Source organism: Herpailurus yagouaroundi, unplaced genomic scaffold (assembly GCF_014898765.1).
Source record: "Herpailurus yagouaroundi ecotype Mexico unplaced genomic scaffold, PumYag 141, whole genome shotgun sequence".
Classification (NCBI taxonomy): domain Eukaryota; kingdom Metazoa; phylum Chordata; class Mammalia; order Carnivora; family Felidae; genus Herpailurus; species Herpailurus yagouaroundi.
In genome coordinates this window covers 76022009-76045539 of record NW_024412396.1, presented here as the reverse complement: position 1 = coordinate 76045539, position 23531 = coordinate 76022009, and the positions used below count along the sequence as shown (strand labels likewise).

At 62.5% G+C, this 23531-nt stretch overlaps 1 protein-coding gene across 1 annotated transcript in view; it reads right to left on the bottom strand.

The window, feature by feature from the left end:
- PACS2 (phosphofurin acidic cluster sorting protein 2) overlaps window positions 1-23527 on the bottom strand; it is a 55558-nt gene extending 32031 nt beyond the window's left edge. The window contains exon 1 of the mRNA XM_040478412.1: window positions 23472-23527. Within this exon, the coding sequence (XP_040334346.1) occupies window positions 23472-23527 (56 nt within the window). The remainder of the gene's footprint in view (window positions 1-23471) is intronic.
- Between the last annotated feature and the right edge of the window lie 4 nt (window positions 23528-23531).

Genomic DNA, 23531 nt, shown 5'->3' with positions numbered 1-23531 from the left:
AATAACCCCTCTGCGTTGACTTCAGATCTTTTTAAAGAGATGGCGGCCAGAACCACAGACACCCGCCGTGTGCCCGCCGTGTGCCTCCCCGCCCCGCCCTCCTTCCCCTTTGTGGGAGCCACCATGGGGGGGGGTCTCCTTCCAGGAGTCGGCCAGCCGTCCCCCCACTGGCCCCCCCCACCCTTTCCCCCCAGAGGCCACAGTCCTGCCTGGCAGGCAGCCGGGTGAGGCCCCTGAACAGCCAGGTGGTGGAACCTGAGCAGGGATGACGTGTGGCTCCCCCCTTGCTCGTTCCTTCTCCAGGCCGCGGTGTCCGGGCCCAGGCAGCCACCCTGACCCAGACATGGACGCGACGTGCTGTCCCTGGACCACAAACACCTGCGGGGCTACCCCAGGTGGGGGGTGGGGGTGGGGAGGCTCAGTTTCCGGTTCCCCGATGGTGCCAGACTGCCAGGCACACTGTTGTCACCACACACACACACACACACACACACACACACACGCAGCAGGGCATGGTTTCTGAGGTGGCACGGTGCACGTCACACGGCCTACGTGTCTGTGACGTGTCCTCTCCACCCCACACCTGGTTTCTCTCGGACTGCGGCAGCGCTGGACCACCTGATAAACGCGCGCTCCCGTACCACACGAGTACGTGGCCTGTCCACCCTCTCCGGGTGCCTGCAGACACACAACATGCTCTGGTCCACACGTGCTCCGAGGGGCAGCCACATGCAGGGGGCTGCGTGGTCCGGGCTCTGCCCAGGGCTCCCAGGTTACGGGACTAACGTGCATCCTACTGGCCCAGGGGGGTGCTGACCCGCACACACACTGGGGGCCCGGGACGGCCACCAGGACCCAGGCGGCTTCCAGAGGCGGGAAGTCCAAGACCAGGACGCCGGCAGGACCGCACCTGGGACAAGGGTCCGTCCCAGGCCTCTGTCCTCGGCTCGCGGGTGGTGGCCCTCACACCCCCTCCCTTTGCACACGTGTCCGTGGCTGTGCTGCGCTAGGACCCGCCTAACGGCCTCGTGTTTCCCAAACGTCCTGACGAACGGTCTCACCGTCTCAACTTACCACCTCTGCAAGGCTCCGACCACACTCGCCCCCGAGGTGCTTCTGGAGTTAGGGATTTGACGTGTGATTCGAGGGGGAGGCAGTGCGGCTCGGGACGCTCACCAACACCCCGAAGCAGCAGTCTTTCTGTCTGGGTCTGTGTTTCCCCCTTGCGCTTGCTGCCGGGAGGTGCCCATGGCCACGAGCACGGCCTGCAGCCCGCCCGTGCCCTGCGCCCATCCCTCTTGTGCAGCGTCTTCTTACCGCCCAGGACTCATCTACTCTGGAGGCATTCACGGCAGATACCATCTCCTGGCCGCAGGCGGTCACGCGAAGGTGTTTCCCGCGTGCTTACGTAATAAACGTGTCTCATGGTTCGGGCCTCGGGGCGCACTCTCGCGCTCTGTTCTTTGAGCCCGGCCCCCTCCTCCTGCTTTGACGCCCAGGGCATTCGGGCGCCCCAGGCCGTGCTGTGTGTGCAGAGACGGCGGTCCCCTAGTTCAAGGGCTCGTCCTGTCCTTACGGACGCCCGGGCCCTCTCCGAAGCCTGCCGTGGTCCCAAGGGTGATTCTGCGCTCATCCGTCTGTACTTGCGCCAAATTCACAGTATTAATTAGTACAGCCTATTTAAACAAACACCCGTCTGCTGAGGAAGGAAGGTGTGCCGCCAACGCGGACACCCTTCACTCTTGCCTGAAGCCACCGGTCTGTTCCACGTAAACTGTAGGCTTAGCTCGCAGGGGTCTTTCCCTGCCTGGGTCCTCGTGTGCTGACTTCTGTCTGGGCAGTGGAGTCTGTGCACCCCTCACCCAGGTGCTTCCTGTCCTGGGGCAAGTGCCACGTGCCTTCGAGGCCCGCGTCCACTTGATTCCTAGACAGACACCCCTTGTTCTCGTGACTAACGCTGCTTTTATTTTCCAGCTGTTACTGCAGGCATTTCGACACGGACCCTGGACGCTGATCTTGGCCCAATCAACATTACAGAACTCCTGTTTTCAGGGTCCTACTGCCCTTATAAAGTGGACGCCTTTCCAGTCTCTGCAGCACTTTGTAGGAGACAGGACTTATTTCCTAAAGAGTTGGTGAAATTCACCAATGAAACCATCCGATGCTGTTTAGGGAACAGGAGGTTTTAACGCAACTTGACTAAATTGTAGTTAATTCACGTTTTCTCTTTCACGAAGTCAGTTTCTCAGTCATAATCTCACCAACTGCCCGCTCAGGTTTCGTATTAATCGGCGTTGTCTGCCGCGCTCCTGACGCTTCCCTGCCAGCTCCTCCCCACCACGTCTGTATGAGCGTTCTCCGACTCTTCCCCCCTTTTGCCAAAGGCTGGCCGCGTTCTCGGCCTTTCCCCGCGGCGGGCCTCCGGCTTCGTGAAGTCACCATTGTTTCTATCTCATGACGCCGGCTCTTTGCGACCTCCATTTTTCTGTCTGTCTTAGACTCACGCTGTTCTCCACATGCCCGTGACGGGACGCTCACTAGGTCCCCAACATCTGCACTCCGAGTGGGGGTGTCAGTGCTCAGGAGTGACGCTGGCGTGGGGGCAGCAACACGGGGTTCTGGACTCCACCATCCCACGCGCACCACCTCCGCGAGGGGTTGGGGAGGGCGGCCCCTGTTTCCTGCGACCCCACCACGGACGTGCCGCTGGGGCCCACCAGCCATCCCCGGCCCCCCTCCCCGGCTCCAGCCCGGCCCTGGGGCCTCCCTCATGCAAGTGGACCTCCCGGGGACCTCCTTGCGTTTGTTCAAGCGTGGGGGTGCGCCCAGCAACGGTTTCCTCCTCTCCCTCCGAGGCAGCCGGCCTGGCCCCGGGTAAGGTCATCCTAGGCGTGTGTGCGCGGGGGGCGGTTAACGTGAGACGCCCGTGCTCCTGGCAAGGGGGAGTCCGTGTCTCTGCGTACGAGGCCCTGAACACACACTTCGCTCCTCAGGGTCTCTGGTTCCCGCCGTGAGGGAAGAGCCCACCCACGGGGCAGCCAGCCAAGGCAGTCGGCAGAGGCTCCCCTGACCGGGGACAACTGGACGCCTGGGCCGGGCTGTAATCGGGCTGGAGCAGGCGCCAGGCCCCCTGCCCCCGGGCCTCTGTCTCTGCACCAGCTCCGGGCGCCACGGCTTCCGAGCGTTCTACGGTCAGTGGTCTTCGTGGGGGGTCAGGGGGTCAACAGGACGGAGCCCCTGGAAGGAGGGCAGGCCTCCTGGCTGCCGCAGGGAGCCCCCCCACGCCCAGGCCACGAACAGAAGGGCCGGCCTGGGCGCCGGGCGGAGGATGGACACCTGGGTCGTGAGGGCCAGCGTCTGGAAGAGGAAGGTACCGGCAGGTGAGAGGGGACAGCAGTTGGGGGCAAGGGTGGACGCGAGATGGTTGCACAGGAGAGGGGACTCGGGGGGGGGGGGGGGGGCCACGACCACTCGAGGTGACCTGTACTGGCAAGGGCACAGGACCTGGAGGGCGGGGACCAAGCCAAGTGCGGGATCGAGGTGAGTGTGAACTGAGCCATGGGACCCCGGGACAGAAGGCTGGCAGGGAGGCCAGGGCGGGGAGCAGAGCACCCTGTGAAAGCGAGAGTGGGGTGCAGGGGCCTCCCCCTGGGCCTCTCAACATGGCCCCACAGGCCAGAACACGCATGGCCGGGGGGGGGGGCAGGGTCAGGCGCTCTGCCCTGGGGTCAGGAAAGGTGCCCTGGGGAGGGCAGGTGACAGGGGCCAACACCGTTCCCTCAGGGCGGTGGGACACGAGGTGGGGGACAAGATCCCGAGGCCCCCTGGTTTCAGTGAGTTGCAGAATAAGTGAAATTACAGAAACTTCACAGAAACCTGATTTTGCAGAAATTTTATACACGCGAGGCCTGCAAGGCCTTTCCATCTCCACCGGAGAGCCTCTTGTGGTGGCTGGGAGGACGCCCACCCGCCCCTCCCCCAGTCCTGATCTTTGGGACCCACGCGCTGGCCCCACTGCTCCCCATTGCTGGGCCAGCACCTGCACCCCCGCCCCCCAGGACCTCAATTCCAAGCTGGAGGAAAAGCCCCGAGGGGGGGGGAGACAGAGCTGGGAGCAGCACAGGGAAGAGGGACCCCCCCACACACACATCCTCACGTGTGACACAAACCAGAGACGGGAGCCCCGTGCAGATGCAGTGGCCTAGGAGGTGTGTGTGCCACTAACCAAATTACTCACAAGGAGCTGCGTGGGGACAGTTCTCCAAAGGTGGGGTCTGAGTGGGGCACCACGGGGGTCCCTCGGGCTCCAGGAGGTCAAGGGACAGAGGAAGGTCCGTCCCCACCTGTGGGGGGTCTGGTTGGCCTGGGGCTTTGGAGACCACACCTCAGTCTGCAGGCAGACCTGTCACGTGTCTCGTGGGCTCCCCTCTGGGTCTCCAGCTGAGTCCAGCCGGACACTGAGGGTCAGAGCTGGTCAACACCACGGTTTCAAGTCCCGACCCCTCCCTCTGTGAGCGTTAATCGCTACAGCATTATTTTGGGGGACAGTTTGGCAATGTCCAGTTCCCTTTATTGAAGTAAAACATACGTAACATAAAATTTACCGTTTTTAATTGTGCAGTTGGGAGGCATTAAGCACGTTCTCACTGTCACACATCCATCACCACCGTCCGTCTCTAGAACCTTCCATCGTCCCCAACCTGAAACTCTGTTTCCGTTCAACGCTCACCACCACCCCCCTCTGTCCTGCTCTGTGTCCGTATGGACCCAACTCCTCTAGGGACCTCGCAGGAGTGGAATCTGTGTCCTCTAGGACTGGCTTGTCCCTCAGTGCAGTGTCCTCGCAGCTCACCCACGTGTGAGCAGGGCCAGAATCTCCTTCATCTCTAAGGCTTGTTTATTCACTCACCCCGTGATGGACACGGGCCGCTTCCGTGGCCCAGCTACTGTGCATCATCATGCTGTTTCCAGTTCCTTCGGGACACCCAGCCGGGAGCGCGGCTGCTGGGGGCTCTGTGCTCAGCACCCCCCCGTGACCCCCAGGCTATACCAATCACGTTCCCCCAACAGGGCACGGGGTTCTGGTTTTTAACGTTCGGTCAAAAACTTTCGCCAGCAGGGTTCTCCCACAAACAGGGCTCCACAACGCCACGTGACCCCCAGGCCCGTCCAGAGAGTGGGGACACCCATGTGCCACACTCGCTCGCTAGCTCGCTCACCCGCTCACTCACTGGCTGCAGACTCTGGGCAGACAGTGCGTGGAGAACACACTGACCCCTCAGAGCGGAGGGGCCGACACGTCAGGGGCCGCATCCCCACCTGGGCCCTGCCCGCAGCTCGGTGCCTGCATGGCCGGGGGAGGGGCCCAGATGACGGATCCTGCCGGGAGGAGCGCCAAGACCCCCGTCTTCTCCACAGGCTGTGCCTGCTCCTGGGGTACCGGGGCTCCTGCAAGGGGCCTCCAGTTTCTTTTTTGTTGGTTTCCACCTGTTTCAGCTCCAGTCTCCAGTTCTTCTCAGCTTCGTCTGGCCCCTCGTGCTGAGCCTTCTGCGTCTGCCATGGAGTTCCGGCAGCCACAGCAGAATGTTCTGGAATGTTCTTTCACCAGACCCTCCCATCCCCATTTCACAGATGCAGGCGTGTGCCACTGTTGAGTTCTGGCCCCCGCCCACCCACTCTCCCTTGCTCTGCTGGGCCTGGAGGCCGGTGGCTGCTAGAATCTAGAGCAGGGACCAGGAGGCCACCAGGCTCCAGCCTCTGCCCTGGGCGTCTGTGCCTCGGCTCCACCCTCCCACTACTGGTTGACCCGGTGGCCCTGGTCCTCCTCCCAGGGCTCCTCCTGAGGCTCCAGCCCTCCTTGGCTCTGCCGGGCCTCAGGAGGGGGCACACCAGCACCTGTGCCCACTCTGGTCTTCTGTACCCTTCCCGCTAAGATGGAAAGTTCCCAAAATGCAGCCTCTCTCCAATGTGTGGCCTGTGTCCTCCAGACCACCCAGCGGTGAAGCCCAGGCCTCCTGCCCCTGCCTCTCTCCATCTCCTGGATGCCCTCCGTTCTGTCCTCCTCTGCATCTGCCCCGTGGCCCCGTGCGGTCCTGCTGGTGCCCGCTGGTATGGAGATGCCTCGCTGCCAGAGCCTGGTGCCTGCCCCCGTCCGGCCTCTGGGCAGGCCCGACGGGCAGCGTCGACCGAGACTTCCTGCACTGCCGGCCCAGGATCCGAGCCGGCCTGCGCTCAGCCGCCTTGTGACCCCTGCCACCCCACCCCCTACCCCGGGAGGCGACCAGGGCCCTGCCGCCGTGTCACTGCCTCTTCTCCCCTCACCGAGGGCCCTCGGGGCTGGGAAACGTTCGCTTCCCACCGTCCGGACTGGCCCCAGGAACCAGAACAGCACCCCGCGCACACAGGCAGGTCCTCGCCCAGGAAGACGAGAGCCAGGGACACCAAGCCGCGTGGAGGAAGGCGCAAGACCCCAACTCTTCCTGAGATGGGAAATGCGGACGCCAGCACAGAGAGGTCAGAGATGGACCACGGATGCGGGAAGACAGCTGCTAGCACACAAAGGGCCAAAGTCCCGGGAACAAAGCCTCTCACAGAAGCACAACAAAGAGACAAACAACCCACAGAACGGGGGCGATGGCCACGAAGAGGCGACCCACAGAAGCGCAGACCCACGACCCCAATGACCTCAGGCTCCAGAACCTTCCGGGGCTCTGCTCACCCCTTGCTGCCCGGAGCTCCGAGGGCACAGCAGTTCGTACTTCTCACCCCCCACCGCAAGGGACACCTCCCGTGTGCACCTCGGATTTGTGAAATGAGTCAGGGCAGAAGACCCTCAGCCCCCAGTGAGCGGCCCCCAGGAGTGGCGGGCTGTCCCCCGAGACGTCCACACGCCCGCCCGTCTGCCACACGCCGTAGCCCACCGCCCGCCACCGCTCCTGAGCCATGAGCCTGGCTCCCCCACCCCCGCTGGCAGCCGGGGTCCAGGCAGACCACGCGTCACACGGGCTCACCTGCTGCTGGTCTCGAATCTATGACCACCCAAGCCCCGTGTCTTAGAATCACTCTCAGAATCACCGTTTTAAAGTGTTTGAGTCGGTGGCACTTAGTACATGGAGAGCGTTGAGCAGCCGCCGCCTCCAATTCCAGAACATTCTCGTCAGCCTGCAGAGAAAGCCCTGCCCCTTGGCCGTCACCCCCATGGCCTCCCCCAGCCCCTGGCGGCCAGCAGTCTGCTCTCCCCTGAGGGTCCCCCTGCTGGGACGGTTCACAGAAAGGGAACCACACAACAGGCGGCCGCAGCGCCTGGTTCTCCACCGACAGCCTTTTCCACACTCGTCCGTGCTGCATCCATGTTCCTCCGTGGGCAGGATAACCCTCTCTGCACGTCTTGTTTGTGCACCATCCACCGATGGATGCGCGGGTCGTCCACGCCTTCTGGCAACTGTGAGTAGTGCCGTGAACATTCGGAGGAGTCCCCCCTTATCCGAGGGGGGCGCACTCTGAGACTCCCTGAATCCTCGGGCAGTCCTGACCCCCACACGCACATGCTTCTCCTCTCCACACACAGCCGGGATAAGGGTGAACTTACAAACCAGGCACAGGAAGGGGTCAACAACTGTGGCCGGCTGTAACAGGACAATCCTAGTGATACGCCGCAAGGGAGGCCGCGTGACCGTGGTGTCCTGCGGCCCGGGATGACGGGGGACATGAGATGCCAGGGACGAGGTGAGTGAGGTGAGTGGCGCTGGCTTGTGACCAAGCGTGAGACGGCACTGCCCTCCAAGCACCGTCGGGGGGACCGCCACCCTGCCCCAGGTGGTGGCTGATGCCCGTGACGGACTGCTGGGCGGGCTTTGGCTGGAGTCCCCGCCCCTCTCAGGAAAGATCGGTTTGCTGGGCCACGTGGAAACTCTGCTCAACCTTCTGAGGGCCTGCACGCTGCTCCAGGGCGGCCGAGCAGGGACCCCGCCAGGCCCAGCCCTCTGGATGGCACCCGGCGCCTGCAGGGACGAGATCACTTTATGGGTTTCTGCAAAACAAGCAGCACCGGGGCTGGCCCTCCGAGCAGAGGCCGACTTCTACGGTTTTCCTCCAGGCACTGGGGGAACGGTTGAAACCGCGGCCACGCGTGGGGCGCACCTCCGGGGTCCCAAACGCGCTGACTCTGCGTTTGGCAGGAGGGAAAACCAAGGGTCCTTTGTCTTCAGGAGCTGACCCGCCTGTGCGGTCGCGTGTCTGCCCTGGTGGGAGCGGGGGCTCTGTGCTGGCAGCTGGCCGGGGGCGCCCACGCTCTGCCCACCTCTCGGGGAGCAGCCAGCCCAGGAGCGGGGCCGGGGCGGACGCGGAAGGCCAGCCTGCCCCACGCGGGCTCCAAAAGTGCCGCAAGTCTACGCAGCCGGACCACGGCCTAGTCTCGGGGCAAGGCTGGGGCACGTGGAGGCCTGGAGCCTAGCGTTTGGCCCAACGTGCTTCCTGTAGAAACGTGCCAGCAACGGCGAGCCGTGGCCAGTTTACATGAGCAAGCTACGCAAAGCGCTAAGGGCTCCTGTTCCACCCACGTCCTGAGCATAGGTCACCTGCCCCTGGCAGCCCAGGGTGGCCGCTCGCTCTCACTGGCCCGGCTCAGCTTTCTCTGCTGTCCGAGCCTTATCTGGACACGGCTGCTTCCTGCTAATCCGGAGGCAAGGTCAGAGGTGCCGTCTCAGTGTCTCTGCTGGCTGGCATGTGGGGCCAGAGTGGCCTTTGTCACCGAAGCTGGGAAGCCCTGCAAGGGGGACGGAGGAGGAGCGGCTGGGTCACCGTGAGCCCACCTTCGGGCCCCAGCCCAGCCAGCCCGCCCACGGCGGGGCCAGGGCGCAGGAGGAAGGGGCAAAGGAGCCGGTCCCCGAGCGAGGTGTTGCTGTCAGAGGCCAGCGTGGCCACCCGCAGGGAGGAGCCGGGCACTCGCAGAGAGCACTGCGTGTCTGTCAGGGAGAGCTTCAAGGGGGCCTGGGACCCCGAAACTCCAGCCAGCCAGCAATACAACCATGTTACACAAGGGCATTGGCTGTTGGCCAATGCCTGCTCTGGGACCAGCCACGGGGAGGTCTCCTGGGCCAGTGTCCTCCACCTGGGTGACCCAAATGCCCCAGAGGTCACCCTCGGCCCCTCATCCTCCAGCCCAGCAGCCTCAGGCATGAGGGGAACCCCACATGGTCTCCGGCAGGCGAGGCCCTGCCCAGCGCTCTTCCTCCCGCCTGCTGAGGCCTTTACTTTAGCAGAGGCGGCCCCGGCCAGCGCCTGGGAAGAGAAGGATGCCATCCGGCAATGGGGTGGGGACGGCAGGCTGGGGAGCCCCCAGGGCACCTCGGTCGAACCCTGTGTCCCTCCAGAGTGGCCTGCAGGCTGGACTTCAGGGACACAATGATGGTCCTGGGTGGCCCTGCTCCAGGCAGGTGATGCTCGGCCAGCTGCCGGCCCTAGGGTCTGTCCAGACAGGGTCAAGCGCCAGCCTTTCTCTGGCCAAAATCCACCCGCTTCCTGCCCCTCCCTGACAAGGGCAGGGAGGGGTGTGAGCACACTCGCTGGTGAGCCTGGAAGGGGGCGGCCTCACTTTCCAGCTCCTCTGGCTCCCCCAGGGCCCCCCCCCCCCCCAGCCAGGCTTGCCCCAGGCACGTCCCCAGGCTAACCCAGAAAGCAGCTGGAACCTTCTCTCTGGGGATAGCAAGTGCCCCATGTTGGACAGTACCGCCCTGAGCGATGGGTGTCCACGAAGGCCAAGAGGAGCGGGACCCACGCTGACGGCGGGGCGCTGTGCCACAGGCTGTCCCCCCCCCACGGGCAGGCTCAGTGGAGCGGCAGAACCAGCCCTGCTGGGCATGGAGTGCTTCCAGCTCATCTAATGACAACAGTGTGCCCGGGGCAGCCCGACCTCCCAGAGGTGAAGGGTGGCGTGGGACTCCGAGGGGCGGCGGGTGGGTGGGAGTCATGAGGCGAAGGAGCTTCTGTGGTCCCGGCACCTCTGACGCCTTACACTGGGGGTGGCCCGGCAGAGCCCCAGGCCGAGTGGGCGCTCCCACCTGGAGCCCCTGCCAGCACACAGCACAGAGCCCCAGCACCGCAGCCCCCACGCCGGGCTCTGCTGGGCCCCAGGTCGAGGCAGATAAGGAGCCGCGAGGCCGCCCGCAGGAGGCCTGTGTCGGGGAGCAGGAGAGTGCACGGCTGCGGGCATCCCCCCAAAACCCCGGGGGGGCAGTGCGTGCCACACGCTAAATTTTGTTTCCCCCCAAATTCGTGCTGAAACAGCCCCCCACCTCTGGCATCATGGCGGTAGGAGGTGGGACCTGGGCGGTGAGGCCCGGGCGGGATGGACCCCAGGCTGCCGGACTAGGACCCCCACAGGCACTGCTCCATTTGTGCCGTGAGGCGTCCCTAGGGAAGCCTCCACCAAGGAAGCCCAGGTGCCCCAGGACTGCTCCCCTCCCCACCGAGAGGGCAGCAGGGGTCCGTCCCGCAGGAGCGTGCTGCATCTGCGACGACTGCGTCAGGGCGGTAACGTGCAGGCTGGCCCGATCCGGGACAAAGGAGAGGGACAGCGGTGACGCTGACCGCGGATTCACGCCGTGCGCACCAAAACCACAGGAAGCCCTTCCAAGCAACCAGAGAGAACTCCTTCCCCACGAGGAACCTCGAGCAGGCTTCTCCCCAACTTCTCAAAATCGCTGCAGAGGCCAGAAGGCAGAAGCGTCCGAGGGCCCCGGGAGGGCGGGGCAGAGGCGAGGCCGTCCCCTGTGGCTGTCTCGCTGGGGCCAGGGTGGCGGGGAGGGGGCGGCTTTCCCCTCAAAGGCAGTACAAGCCAGTAACAGACAAATGGACAGAAAACTTTCCTGGAGACACTAATAAAGGAAGGCAAATGAATCTTGATCGATTTCCTAGGAGAAAAATGACCAAAAAAGCAAAGAAGCAAAGAGAAAAAAGCGTAACAAGAGTGCAAGTGTGACACGTGCCGCAGAAGTACAGACCTGGGAGTCAGAAGGGGGTGTGTGCGTGGGACCGGCCCTCCCGGGCGGGGCGGGGGCTGCCGCGGACACAGCTGGCCAGGCGGTGCTGAAGACAGAGTGGGATTCGAGCAGAGGACAGAAAGGACAAGGGGCCTGTCACCAGGAAGCCGAGCCGAGGCCAGCTCCAGCCACGCCAGACCACCTGCGCAGGACGGCAGGCGGCGCAGCCCGGGCGGTGACCTGGGAAGTGGGCCAGGGTCCCCGGGGGGGACGCGTCGCCAGAGGCCTACGAGCAGGCCGCGCGGCTCCGGCCGGAAAAGGACACGTGACAAAGTCTCCGGGAAGCCCCGTCCACCCCTCTCACAAACCTGTCTTGGGCTTCTCGCACATCCGGCCCCCCGGGGCTGGGCCCCCCCCCCCCCCCCGCCCAAGAGCCACCAGGCTGCCAGCAACACACAGACCACGCGCTGCCTCCGCCAGCACCAGGACCCCCTCCCTCACCCTGCGCCAGCCCCCAGCCCAGCAGCCCCTCCTCCCCACTGGTTCCACCCGCGAACACCCACTTGGTCAGCAGCTGTGCACCTGAGACGCTGGCCACGGCCACGGACTACCCACCCAGGTCCACGGCAAGGCCATGCGGGCTCTGGCGCTCCCGGGTCTGCGTCCCACTCTGGGCCCCCGTCTCACCACCCCCTGCTCTGCCACGTCTGAGAATCAGGTGATCGATCCAGGAGAAGCCACACCCCTCACCCCCTTCCTCCCAATGACTCCAAGCCCCCCCCCCCCCCCGCCGCCCCGCCCCCCCCCCCCCGCCCCCAGCCGCCACCACCCCCCTCCTCTCCCAGACGGTGCCCACCCCTCCCATTGTCTCCTGGCCGCACCCCAGCAGGCTCAGCCCCAGCCAGAGACACTCCTGGATAGTCCCAACAAGGGTCTGTGCTCACACATTTCCCAGTAGCAGCCTCCTGGTCTCTGGCACCCAGGGAGGTTCTCGCCCTTCCAGACAGTGCATGCTGGGACCCTCTTCTCAGCCACACCCTGAGGGACCGCCTCAGATTTGCCGGGGCCCCCGTCACCTGAGGAGCAGGGTCACACGGAGGTCAGGCCAACAGTCAGACGGACTGGCCTGCAGGCTCGGCCACTTCCCACCGCCCTCTGAGGGCACAGCAGTGACCGCTCAGGGCCCCCAGCTCCCCGCGCCAAGCCAGGATCGTGCCCACAGCCCACTGGGTGGCCGGGATGAAAAAGCCAAGGTGCCATCACATGGGATCAGGTGCGCTGGCTCAGGGGGGCCCTGCCTCACAGCCCTTCCTCTCTGGAGGGGCTGCGAGACCCCGAAAGGGAAAGGGCAAGGTGGGGTGCCACGTGGAGCCGGCATGAGGCGGGTGCAGGTGCCGGTGGGCACTCGCCCCTCCTCTGCACCCGCCCCGAGTTCCAGCTGCAGATGTCCGCTGCCCGGCAGGCTGGAGACGGGCGCCACGGGCGCGCCTGTCGGCTCTGCAGACGAAGCAGCCTGCTGTGTGCTGTGGACCCGCTGGGCACCGGGAGCCTCGGGTCTGGGGACAGCGCTGGGCCCCACCACATCCCCCGCCATTCCCGTTTCGAGCGGCCCTTTGGCTGCTTACACCACAGCAACGCCCCCCCCCCCCCCCCCGCCCCACCCAGAGGACACTGAGGACCCCAGCCCTGGAAACTCCTGGAGCTCCTGAAGGCCACCCCACCCCCACCCCGTGTCCTCTCCACAAGCATCAGCCAGCCCGGTGCCCAGGACGGTGCTGGAGGGCGGGGGGCCACAGGGAGGGGACAGCAGGCTGGGCCTGGTTCCAGGGGCTTCTCATCCAGGCAGGAAAGGCAGCAGCTGCTGGGGAGCAAATCTCAAATGACGCCCAGAATGCCAAGCTGGGCGGCTGTAGCGGGCGGGAGGGAGCAGGGGGTTGGGACAGGGCCGCGTGGGGGCCCAGGGCCTCTACACTACAGCGCACGGCCAGTGAGGACGAGGACCCCCCCCCTGGCTTCACCGTGCCCTACGGCACCACGGCTCAGGGCTCTGTCAGCCGGGGGAGGGGCCTGAAGGTCACCGCCGAGTCCCCTGCTGTGGGACTCTGGGTCGAGGAGCTGGCCTGCCTTTTTCTTTGGGCCGCAGGCCGCGCTCTTGAGAGAAGGGACCTCATCCTCCCCTCCTCTTGAGGGAACCAGAAAACCCCCAAGGAGCAAATTCACCAGGAGCTCTCTCCTAAACCAATCCAATCAGACACGTTTTCTGTTTGTTTCCAACACCAAGATCACTGCCCAGCGAGCTCCCTGTGAGCAGACAGGCGCTGGGGCGCGACCACGAAGGTCCTCGGGGTGGTATTTTCTCACCCACCGGGCCGGCCTCCTCCACCTGAAGACCCCGCCGCCGGCGGCTGGTGACGCAGCTGTCCCCTCCCCGGTGGGCCTCCGCCGCGGTGGCACAGAATGGAATGTCCTCCTGTCCACGGGAGCGGCCTGCCCCGGGCAGGGTGGTCACCACCTATTCCTAAGGAAGCGATGCTCCAAGAGGCAAAGCAGGAAAGAGGAACGCGGCTGCGGTCGACTCTGCTGGTTCAGAAGAAGGCAGAGGCAGGGCCTCACCGCTGGGCAGAGGGCTCGGCTTCTCCTGGAGAACCCTCAGCACGGCCCTCACGCCTGGCCTGCCACTGCACGCGGCTTTTATCTGCCGAGATCGATGCCACCAGCGATCCTCAGGGGGCTCAGCTGGCGACAGTTCTGCTCCAGACCCAGACCACGAATAAACACACAACCGGAACCTTCCATGACCTGCCAGGTGGCCTTCCAGAACCCACGGATGGGTCTGGCCCACGCCTCCCGGCACACGCGGGCAAGTCGGAGGCGAAGGTGGCAGACGCCCCGCCCAGACCCCAAGGCCTCAGCCTCCTGCCTCCTCCCCGGGGCCCCCAGCAGGGCCCCTCCCTCAGCTGCAGTGCTCACAATGCTGAACTCAGACCAGGAAGGCAGCCTCCGCCGTCACAGCGCAGCCTGGTAGGGAGCCAGGACCCGGTGCCCCTTGTGTGCAAACAGCCCGTCACCCCCCGCGACGCCCCTTCTGTCCCAGGAAGCCCCGTCGTCTTCCCTTCCTCCCAAGGGCTCGCCCTGACCAGGCCCTGTCCGCCCTCCCAGCCACCTGCCCAGCCCCCTATCCTCACCCCTCTCTCAGGGGCCCCACACCCACAAATGAGTTCATCGTCCTGCCCCCGGATGCTCCATCGGACAAGTGCTATGTTTGTAAACACAGTCCCCGCGCTCGCGCATTTCCCGGCAGAACCAGCCAGAGAAGAGGGTGTGCCGACCTGTCCCTACTAACCTCCAGTTACGCTACCTACGGCCGGCTGAAGCCTAAGCTAGGATCCAGCCAGAGCCTGCACGCTCCTGAAGGACCCTCTGCGATGGCCTAGGACCCCCGGGGACCCCAGAGGACAGTGAGCTGGCCGCAGGCGAGGTCACCAGAGCCGGCCCTCGGCAGGACACCTGCCTGAGGCACTTCTGGGGGCCCTGGAGACCCACAACGTCCCCTCCCGGGTGGGCAGGGATGAGCGTGTGAGCACGGAGGCACCGCCCAGCTGAGGGCAGAAGTGCGAGGCCGGGGCACCTGCAGAGCCGTGCTCCACGTGCAGCCCCTGCCACCCGGAAGGGCACGCCGTGCCACAGACGCTCACTCGAAACCAGGGAGGTCCCAACCTTCCAGGACACAATCGGGAGGTACGGTCACGGGTGCGAGATCTGCCACAGTCACGCGGCAACACGAGACTCAAATTACGTGACGGATCCTAGCAAATACATCAGAAGAAATACAAACTATCTGGAGAAAAAACTCAGGGAAAGAGGCAGGCGCCCCGGCTGTCCACAGTTCGAGGCTCTGACTCACAGAGGTCACCCCAGAGGTCACCTGAGGGCCTGCCTGGGGACGCCAGCACCGTCCCAGTGGGGACAACATGTGCCCTACGAATTGAGCTGAGCAACCGGGGACAGGAAGGAGGTGGTTGCCACACGAGGATGGAGACCGTGCAGCCCACACAGGGCAGAGCCGGGCTGGCACTTCGGTGAAGGGTACGACCACGTCTGAGCAGAGGGGGTGCCTCTGAGGGCCTGCCCGGTGGGGGGAGCGGGGGGGAGGGAGGGGACGAGGGCCTGCCCAGTGGTGGAGGAGGGACGAGGGCCTGTGGGGGCGGGGGTGGGGGCAGAGACAGGGGCTGAACCCCCTGCCAGCAGGACTCCACCCACAGAGAGGGCAGAAGGTGACACTGTGGACAGACACTGCACTGTTCACCCCAGACCCCACGATGTGTGTGCGGGGGGCGGGGGGGGGGGGCATGCTGGAACGGTGGTGTTGCCACGTGGAAAGCAGACACAGAGCCAGCTGACAGCCGGCCGTGAGACCCTCGAGGCACCTCCCTTGCTGCCAGGAGCACAAGCCAGCTGGGAGGAGAGGCTGGGCCAGTTCCTCCCGAGCCCCTCCCAGCCCACCTGCCGATGGGGCAGCAGAGCCCCGCGTGTGCCCACCGCCTGTCCCGGCCCCCGGCCCTCGTCTCCCACCATCGGGACAACAGCACCCACAGGCTCTCGGCACCACGGCTGGGTGCTACCTGTGCCTGGCCGGGGGCAGGTGCGCCAGTCCCTGGTGCCCCCGCCGCCACAGGGGACCCACCCTGGCCAGAGCAGCAGGAGACCCGGGGCCGCGGCCTTGACTCCATGGGGCGCCAACCGCCAGGCGAGCAGCTGCTGGGCTTTGTGCGCGTGCCTCCCTGCCTGTCAGGTGCACAGCTGCCCTTCCCCCAGAGGGAGACGGGGCCGGAGACACCGACAAACAGAGCGCTTCCACCAGACGGAAGTCCAGACGGTGCGGCTCGGGTACAGTCCCCCTGGACCGAGGCACCCCGAGGGCAGACGGGAGCCGGGCCTCTAAATACACGCCCACACCATCTCCAAGGCTGACTTTCCACTGCAAGGCTGCCTAGCAATCGCGGGAGCCGATGAGGCGCAGGTGCGGTCCGGCAGTTCCGCGCGCTTGCCGCGCCCTGCACCGAGTCCAAACGCTGCCCGGCACCGCCAGCGGGGACGCACGGATGTGCCAGTCAGTTGCCAGAGCACGGCAGCCTGGGAACGGCCACGATGCTGGATGACACTGGGCTGTGCCCGCGGGGAGGGCACGCTCAACCCGTGGGCTCTGGGCGCACACGGTCTGCCCACCCTGCCTGCATCCCAGCACCCGTCTCTGTGATGGGTCACTCTGGCCGGGCCGCATGCTGCCTGGGCTCCCGACAGATCCTCGCGATCTGACCCATCACAGGGTCAAAAAAACACATCATTTTTCCCAATTGAACAGCCACTCTCTGGAGCGGTCTCCCTACCCCAGGGACACCCGCCCTCACCCGGCCCTCCCAGGCGGGACGGCCAGCATGTGGGGCAGGAGCGCGGAGAGCTGCTTCTGGAGCCCGGCCGAGGGGTCCCCACTCAAGCATCACATGAGACCACCCTGCCCCCCCCCACCCCCCAGCAAAGCAGCTGTGAGCTCCCTTAAGGCAGCTGCTTCCTGCCACACAAAGGCCAATTCTGCACAGGAAGCAGACCACACGGCCCAGGTGCACACTCATGGGTGGGCTGCAGCGAGAGGCACTGGATGCCCAAGTGCCCCCCACAGATGCCAGCCCACGGGCCACAGAGGGCCAGCTTCCTCGGTCTCCCCTCCGAGCCGACTTCATCCTTCATCCTTCATTCGCGGCAAGCACCGCGGCCCCCCCCTCCACCCGCGCACACATCCACCCCGCCCCAGCCGCCAGCCAAGTCCACGGCGCCCGGCCCGCGCCGCTCCCCCAGCACACACCCGCACACTCGAAACAAAACACACACTCGTGAGCAGAGCACCCCCGTTCAGCTCCGGGAGCTCCCCAAGCAGGCGCACCATGTCCACACCGAGCCCTGGGTGGAAGACGGCACAGTGCCCACCGGCTGCCCGAGCCCTGGGTGGAAAACGGCACAGTGCCCACCGGCTGCCCCGTGGGACGCGGGCAGAGGTAGAAGGAAGAGCTGAGAACCAGCCACCGTCACGGGGACACGCAAAACCTACCCGGCGGTGGTCTCTGTGACCACCCGGCGGGATGGTCGCATCCGGACGTGGCTCCAGAGGCCAGCAGGGACGGCGCTGAAGAGAGGGCGGCTGGCACTTCCCAGAACTGGTCAAAACCACCGACCCACGAAGTTGGAGAACCGCAACCGTGACCAGGCAGTATCAGAAGAAAACCACACCTGGAGGCGACAGAGAGGCGATCGCGGAGGACAGACCTTCAAATGAGTCTCACCTGACCGACAGCCGACTTCTCAACAGCAAAACTGAGCACAAAGTCAGGAAGCTACGCCCTCCACGTGCAGAGGGGAGATGCCAACTGCACGTCCACACCCACAGGACACCCTCCAGAAAAAAGGACAAACGTTCCAGATACACAGAAAGGCAGTTAGTTATCAACACTACCTCGCTAAAGAAAATCCTGAAGATGCCTTCTCAGACATAAAGAGGAGGAAAGCTATTCCAGGTTCTGAAATAAAGGAAAGGAAGTGGTGAGTTTTGCAGTTAATCGAGTGCTAACAGAAGAGCGGAGCAAACAACCCCTCCCGGGCTCACGAGCACAGTGACGTACACCAAACAGGAGCGTGTAAGCATGAAAGGGTTGGGTCAGAGTGACAGGTTGTAAGGTCCGTCCTTGCGTCTGCCAGGAACAGAATAAAGGTAAATTAACTTGGGGGCGCCTGGGTGGCGCAGTCGGTTAAGCGTCCGACTTCAGCCAGGTCACGATCTCGCGGTCCGTGAGTTCGAGCCCCGCGTCGGGCTCTGGGCTGATGGCTCCGAGCCTGGAGCCTGTTTCCGATTCTGTGTCTCCCTCTCACTCTGCCCCTCCCCCGTTCATGCTCTGTCTCTCTCTGTCCCAAAAATAAATAAACGTTGAAAAAAAATTTTTTAAAAAAATAAAAAAAAAAAATAAAAAAAGGTAAATTAACTTGAAAATACAGCCAGTATGCAAACTGCAACGTACACAGTAAGCACTGAGACACAGAAACAGTGGTAAGTTTCAAACTAATATATGATGGAGAAATAGAATGAGAAAAAAGCCCGTTCAAAATAAGGTAAGACCAAAGAGAAAAACAAACACAGAAAGTAGAAAACTGATGAGCACAAAACGTAAACAGGTAGATGCGAACCGAAACGTCAATAATTTAGGCAAAAGACCTAAATTATTCTAGTTAAAAAATAAAGATTCTCAGATTCTAGTTAAAAAATAAAGATTCTCAGAGTGAACAAAAACTAGATCCATGCCGAATAACCAAAGATACATCTCACACAAAAGGACACACGAAAGTCTAAAGAAAAAAGGTGGAAAAAGAAGTAACACATGGTGCCTTCCAGAAGCTCAGAGAGCTTTCCTGTCACCAAAGTCCACGTTCAGACAGTCATATGTGCTCAAAGTTCAAAACCCCTGGAAGGTATCATAATCCAAACACGTATGTACCTAAGAGCTTAGTCTCAAAATGACACAAGTCCAAGAGAAACAGATCAATCCACCATCAGAAGGTTTTAACACACTTCTCCAGTAGACAAAAAGGGGAAGAGATCTGAAGACGGCAGTGAACCAAGCCTGAAGGGCGCGGACAGACATCAAACGCCATCAACTGCCAGAAACGCATTCCTTTTCGGTACAAACAGAACATGTATGAAAACTGACCTCAAACTGAGCCATAAGGCAAGTCACAAAAAATATTATGGACCTGGTGTCATGCTGACCACTCTCTCTGACCACAACACAATTAGGTTAGAAAAGAACAGTCAGAAGAAGAGAGTTGAACTGCATCATGGAAAACCAGGAAACAAACCCATATGTTTGCGTATCAAGAAACTTGGAAACTTGCGACTCCGACAGGTTACGGAGAGAATAGTGGAGAATACGAAGAATATTTTAAGTGGAACAACTCTGTGAGGCCCAGCTGATTTCCAAAGTACAGATGCTTATGTGAAAGGAAACGAGGAGGAAAATGAGGAGCCACACATGTATCAGAAGAAACTACAACACCAACAGCAATGTAAGCCTGAGAATCACAAATGGCAGAAAACAAAGAACCAGTATTCATTTCATCCACTGCTGAGCCCTCGGTGAGACAGAGACAAGCGTTCTTGTCCACCTGCACAGACAGCCAGTGTGACGAACTGAGGGGACAGCACTACAGACCCTGTGGGCGTTAGAAAATAAAAATAAGAGAATATTGTGAGCGACTATATGCCAGTAAACTCAAACATCTGGACAAAATGGACACATTCTCAGGAAAACATATTTTAAAACGCCAACTCAAAGGGGGGAAAGTGTCCTGCAGCTATGGAAGCCACTGAATCTGGGCAGTGCCTATAGAGCAATCCCACGCTGAGGGTCCTTTCTGGGTGGCTTCCCACGAACATTCCGCGATGAAGCAGCCCCAGTCTTGCATACAGGACACCACAAAGCAGCAAAAGGAGACACACTCTGAAGCGTGTTCTACAAAGTGTCTTGGCATCAGAATCTGGTGAGACTGCAGACCACACACGCACACACACAGATCCTAAACAAAATCTTCATCGTCTAAACCCGCCAATGAACGAGAAGGGTGACACTGCACGACCAGGCTGGAATTTTTCCAAGAACAGAAGGTTAGTTTAATACTAGAAAATCCATTTACGTAACGTAATGTACCACAACAGCAAGTCAAGGAGAATCAGATGATGCTCTTAACTTAAAAAAAAAAACAAAAAAAAAAAAACCTGTTTGGTTATACTCAACATCCAGGCACAATAATCCCAGAAAAGACCCTCAGGAGAAGCCATCACCCAGCTGTCGGAATGGCTAGAAGTCACAAGACGACGAAACACAGGACGGAACACAGGACGCGGCTAGTGGCAGCAGCAGACAGTGCCACCACTTCAGAAAACTGGCACACGCCACCACCCCCCCCCCACCGTGGCCAGTTGTCACCAAGGACAAGTGACAGCCCTGCCCCAGATGGCCACGGCAGCTGTGAACCCAAGAGCCTCACCCTGGAAACAACCCACACGCCTGCCGACAGGACAGGTAGAAACAAGGCGCGGTTTCCTCCCACCGCGGGATACCGTGCACACCCAGAGGAGGGAGCCGTGGACACGGACTCGGCGTGTGTGAGCCCAAGAGCCACCTGCTGCCTGATCCCGCCGAAGGGAGGCCCCAGAACAACGGAACTAGCCTGCAGGTGCGAGCGGCCGCTCCCGTCTTGCTGGGGTGTGGCCGACGGGCACACAGCCACCAGACGTCCCCTGCCAGCTGGACAACCTCCTCCCTCCACCATGTGAACCAAACCGCAATTCGGTCCCCGAAATGGGCCAAGGATGCGAACAAGGGGTTCACAGAGGTAAAGATCGGAGTGAACAATAAGCAGGGGAAAGGATGACCAGCCCCCCAAAATTTAAAAACTAATCGATAACCTGAAGAGGAAAGAAAAAATAAATGGGGCGCGCAAGGGTATAAAGTGACCCAGAATCTGCTGGGGCCCAAGGGCAGGGGAGGAGCCACCCGCGGAACCCCGGCCATGGCGCAGACAGGAGGCGACAGGGAAGGGCGCCATGCCACTGCTGATGGCCACCAGGGAAGAGTGCACCTGTGACGGTCTCCTCAGGGAAAGCCACCGACTCAGGGCTCCCTGGAGTTCCAGCCTCACACCTTGCACAGGCCCCGGGGAGAGCAGGGAGCTTCCGCCACGACCAGGAAGGGAAGGGCGAGAGACGGGAGCCAGAAAGGCAAAGGTGCACACCTCGCAGACCGCCAAGGAGCACGCATCATTGGAAGAAGACGGCCCTAACGCTTGTGGCTGGGGAAGGATTGCCGTCCCCTCAAGAAACTGCCCAGGCTCAAGGGGGGACAAAATAAAAATGAGGAGGAGAAAGAAAAATTGGCAGAAGACGTGGCCTGCAGTTTGCAGACGAGGAAGCGCAAACGGCGTCAGTAATCAGAGAAATTCGAATTAAAACCACGAGACCGTTTCACACCCACCAGACTGGCAAAAATTAAAAGTCAGGCAAAGTGTTGGCAAGAATGTGGAGCGCTGGGGACTCTCCTCCCCGCCGCTGGGGGCTGGAGTTGGCACAGCCACTGCGGGAAGCCTCCTGGTAGTAACACCGCGCACACACCCCCAAACCCTACTACGGGCACGTGCTTGCGGCCGGCCTGGCCGCCGCCCGGACACACACGTGCACGGGACGGGGACTCGACGCCGACAGCAGCACATCCGACATTGCTGAAAAGCTGGAAACAGGTGAAAGGTCCCCTGAAGAGCAGAGACCCATGTTGTCATCTTGCAGGGACAGCCACGGGTACGCTGTCACTCAGGAACTTAAAGACTGGGTGAAAGCAAGACACGCAAACAGAAAGTATTACCCCTTTAGGTACGAAAAACAGTCCTGCGTAGAAGGTATGGGCAGGGGACGGGCACCGCCTCTCAGGGAGGGGCCACACTCACCAGGACAGGTGGGGGGCGTGTGCTATAACCCATGTTCCCTATGTTCAACCCATGAACTCTGCCTGCCTCTCCTGATGGCTGTCGTGCTCACCCCAAAGAACACCACCCGCCATCACCCCTCCCCTTCGGCCCAGGCTGCACACCCCACCCCCGTCCCCTGACGCTCACCAGAGCGGGCTTCCCAGACCATCTCCACAAGGTGTCGCAAGGACCCTAAATCCAGCTCCTACCCTCCTGGCCTCTCCTGCAACCTCCCCCCACCACCCTCCAGTTAAACTTCAGCGGGCTTTTGGGGAGCCCCAGGAAGCAGCTGGAGAGGTGCAGCAAACAGAGGCCACGCTCTGCACTCTGTCGGGGGGCACCTGGTGTAGCAAGGGGGCACTGACGGAAGGCAGCCAGCATGAGAGATCTAAGGGCTGGTGGCGGTGGTGACAGTGTCGAGGGACAGACACATCGGGGGGAAGAGCTGCCCATATTGACCCCTGGCTGTGGGACTCGACCCTAGGGCAAATGCCAGGATGGGAAAGGGTGAGGAGATGCTCCTCAGCTTGGCTGCGAGGCTCAGAGACCTCCCAGAAGGAGAGGTAAGCAGGTGGGTCTGGAGTCATTGGCCCCCAACCCCGGCTAACACCGACCCTCAGGTCTCACAGGGTCACCGCGTCCTCCAGGAGGCCCCATGCAGATCTGGCAGGTATACGGAGGGCCCGTCCTTTCCACTTGGCACAGCCAGTGCCCTGAGCTCCCAGCTCTGCACCCCCAGGGAGCACACCCCACAGACTGGCATCCCCAACACCTCACTCTGTGACACCTATAGAATGAGCTGTGTCCCCTTCAGCAACACAGCACCCACTCCCCATGTCACGTCTGGACGGCAATCCTGAGGTCCTCACCACGAGGTGTCCCTAGGGAGTGCAGCCCTCCAGGCCTGACCCTAGTGCAAGTCTGCCTCTTCCCTCCAGCCTGAGAACTTCATCGTCAGGGACCACTGAGTCTGGAAGAAACCGAGAGAGTGCCAAGCTGGCAAGAAAAACAGGGAGGCTGCCAGTCTGAGTGGAGGTGACCTCGCTACAGCACTGGCCTGTGGGTAGACCTGGTCTAGCTGTTCCCACTGGGGTCCAGCCACTTCCCCACCGAGGCGGGGGGTGCAGTCCTTTGCCATGGCAAAACTAACAGCCTGGTGCAAAGCGCCCTGCTCATGGACACGAAGGTGTCTCTAAACTAGGAAACACAGCGCACACAGGTAAAGGGCCAGCAGGACTGAGCCGGCAGCACCAGGCCCCCAAGACCACCAATAAAAAGCTGTGCGCTGGATGAAAGAGTAAAATCACGGTCCCAACTTCAGGTGTCCTCTGGACACTGTGCGCCCTGCGGGTCACTCCCAGGACACTCGGACTTGACAGTGTGGCTGCACGCAAAAGGAAATCTGACAGCAGTGGAGAGAGGAGGCGCCCTGAGTCAACTCCAGCACCAGCACCGCATCAGTGGACAGGTGCAATGATGCCGCCTGGGAGCGAAACCAGGTGAGCCTCAGAAGACGGCGGGACCTGAGACACCCGCGCTACTCCCTCCTCCCGGCGGTGCCAGGACCTCAGAGGCCCTCCACGCGTCAGAGATTGCTCCCATTGAATGCGCATGCCGGAGTGGAGCGCGCAAACGCGAGGCCAGGGGTGGGGGGCCCCGGGTGGACGGGCGGTTCGGGTGGAGACCCCGGGCACGAGGACCCGGGGGACGGCCCCGAGCACAAGGTCCCGGGTGGAGTCCCGGATGGACAGTCTCGGGTGGGGACGGCCCAGGGCGCAGGTCCCGAGTGGACGGTGCGAGGCGGACGGTCCCGGGTGGGGACGGCGCGGTGCGCAGGGCCCGGATGGACAGCCCCGGGCAGGCGGCCCCGGGAACAGGTCCCGGGTGTCCGGCAGGTGCGCGCGGGAACAAAGCGGCCGGGCGGCGGCGTACCTGGGCACGCAGCTGGGGCTGGAGCCGTCCACCTCCCAGGTGGCGAACAGGTTCATGGGC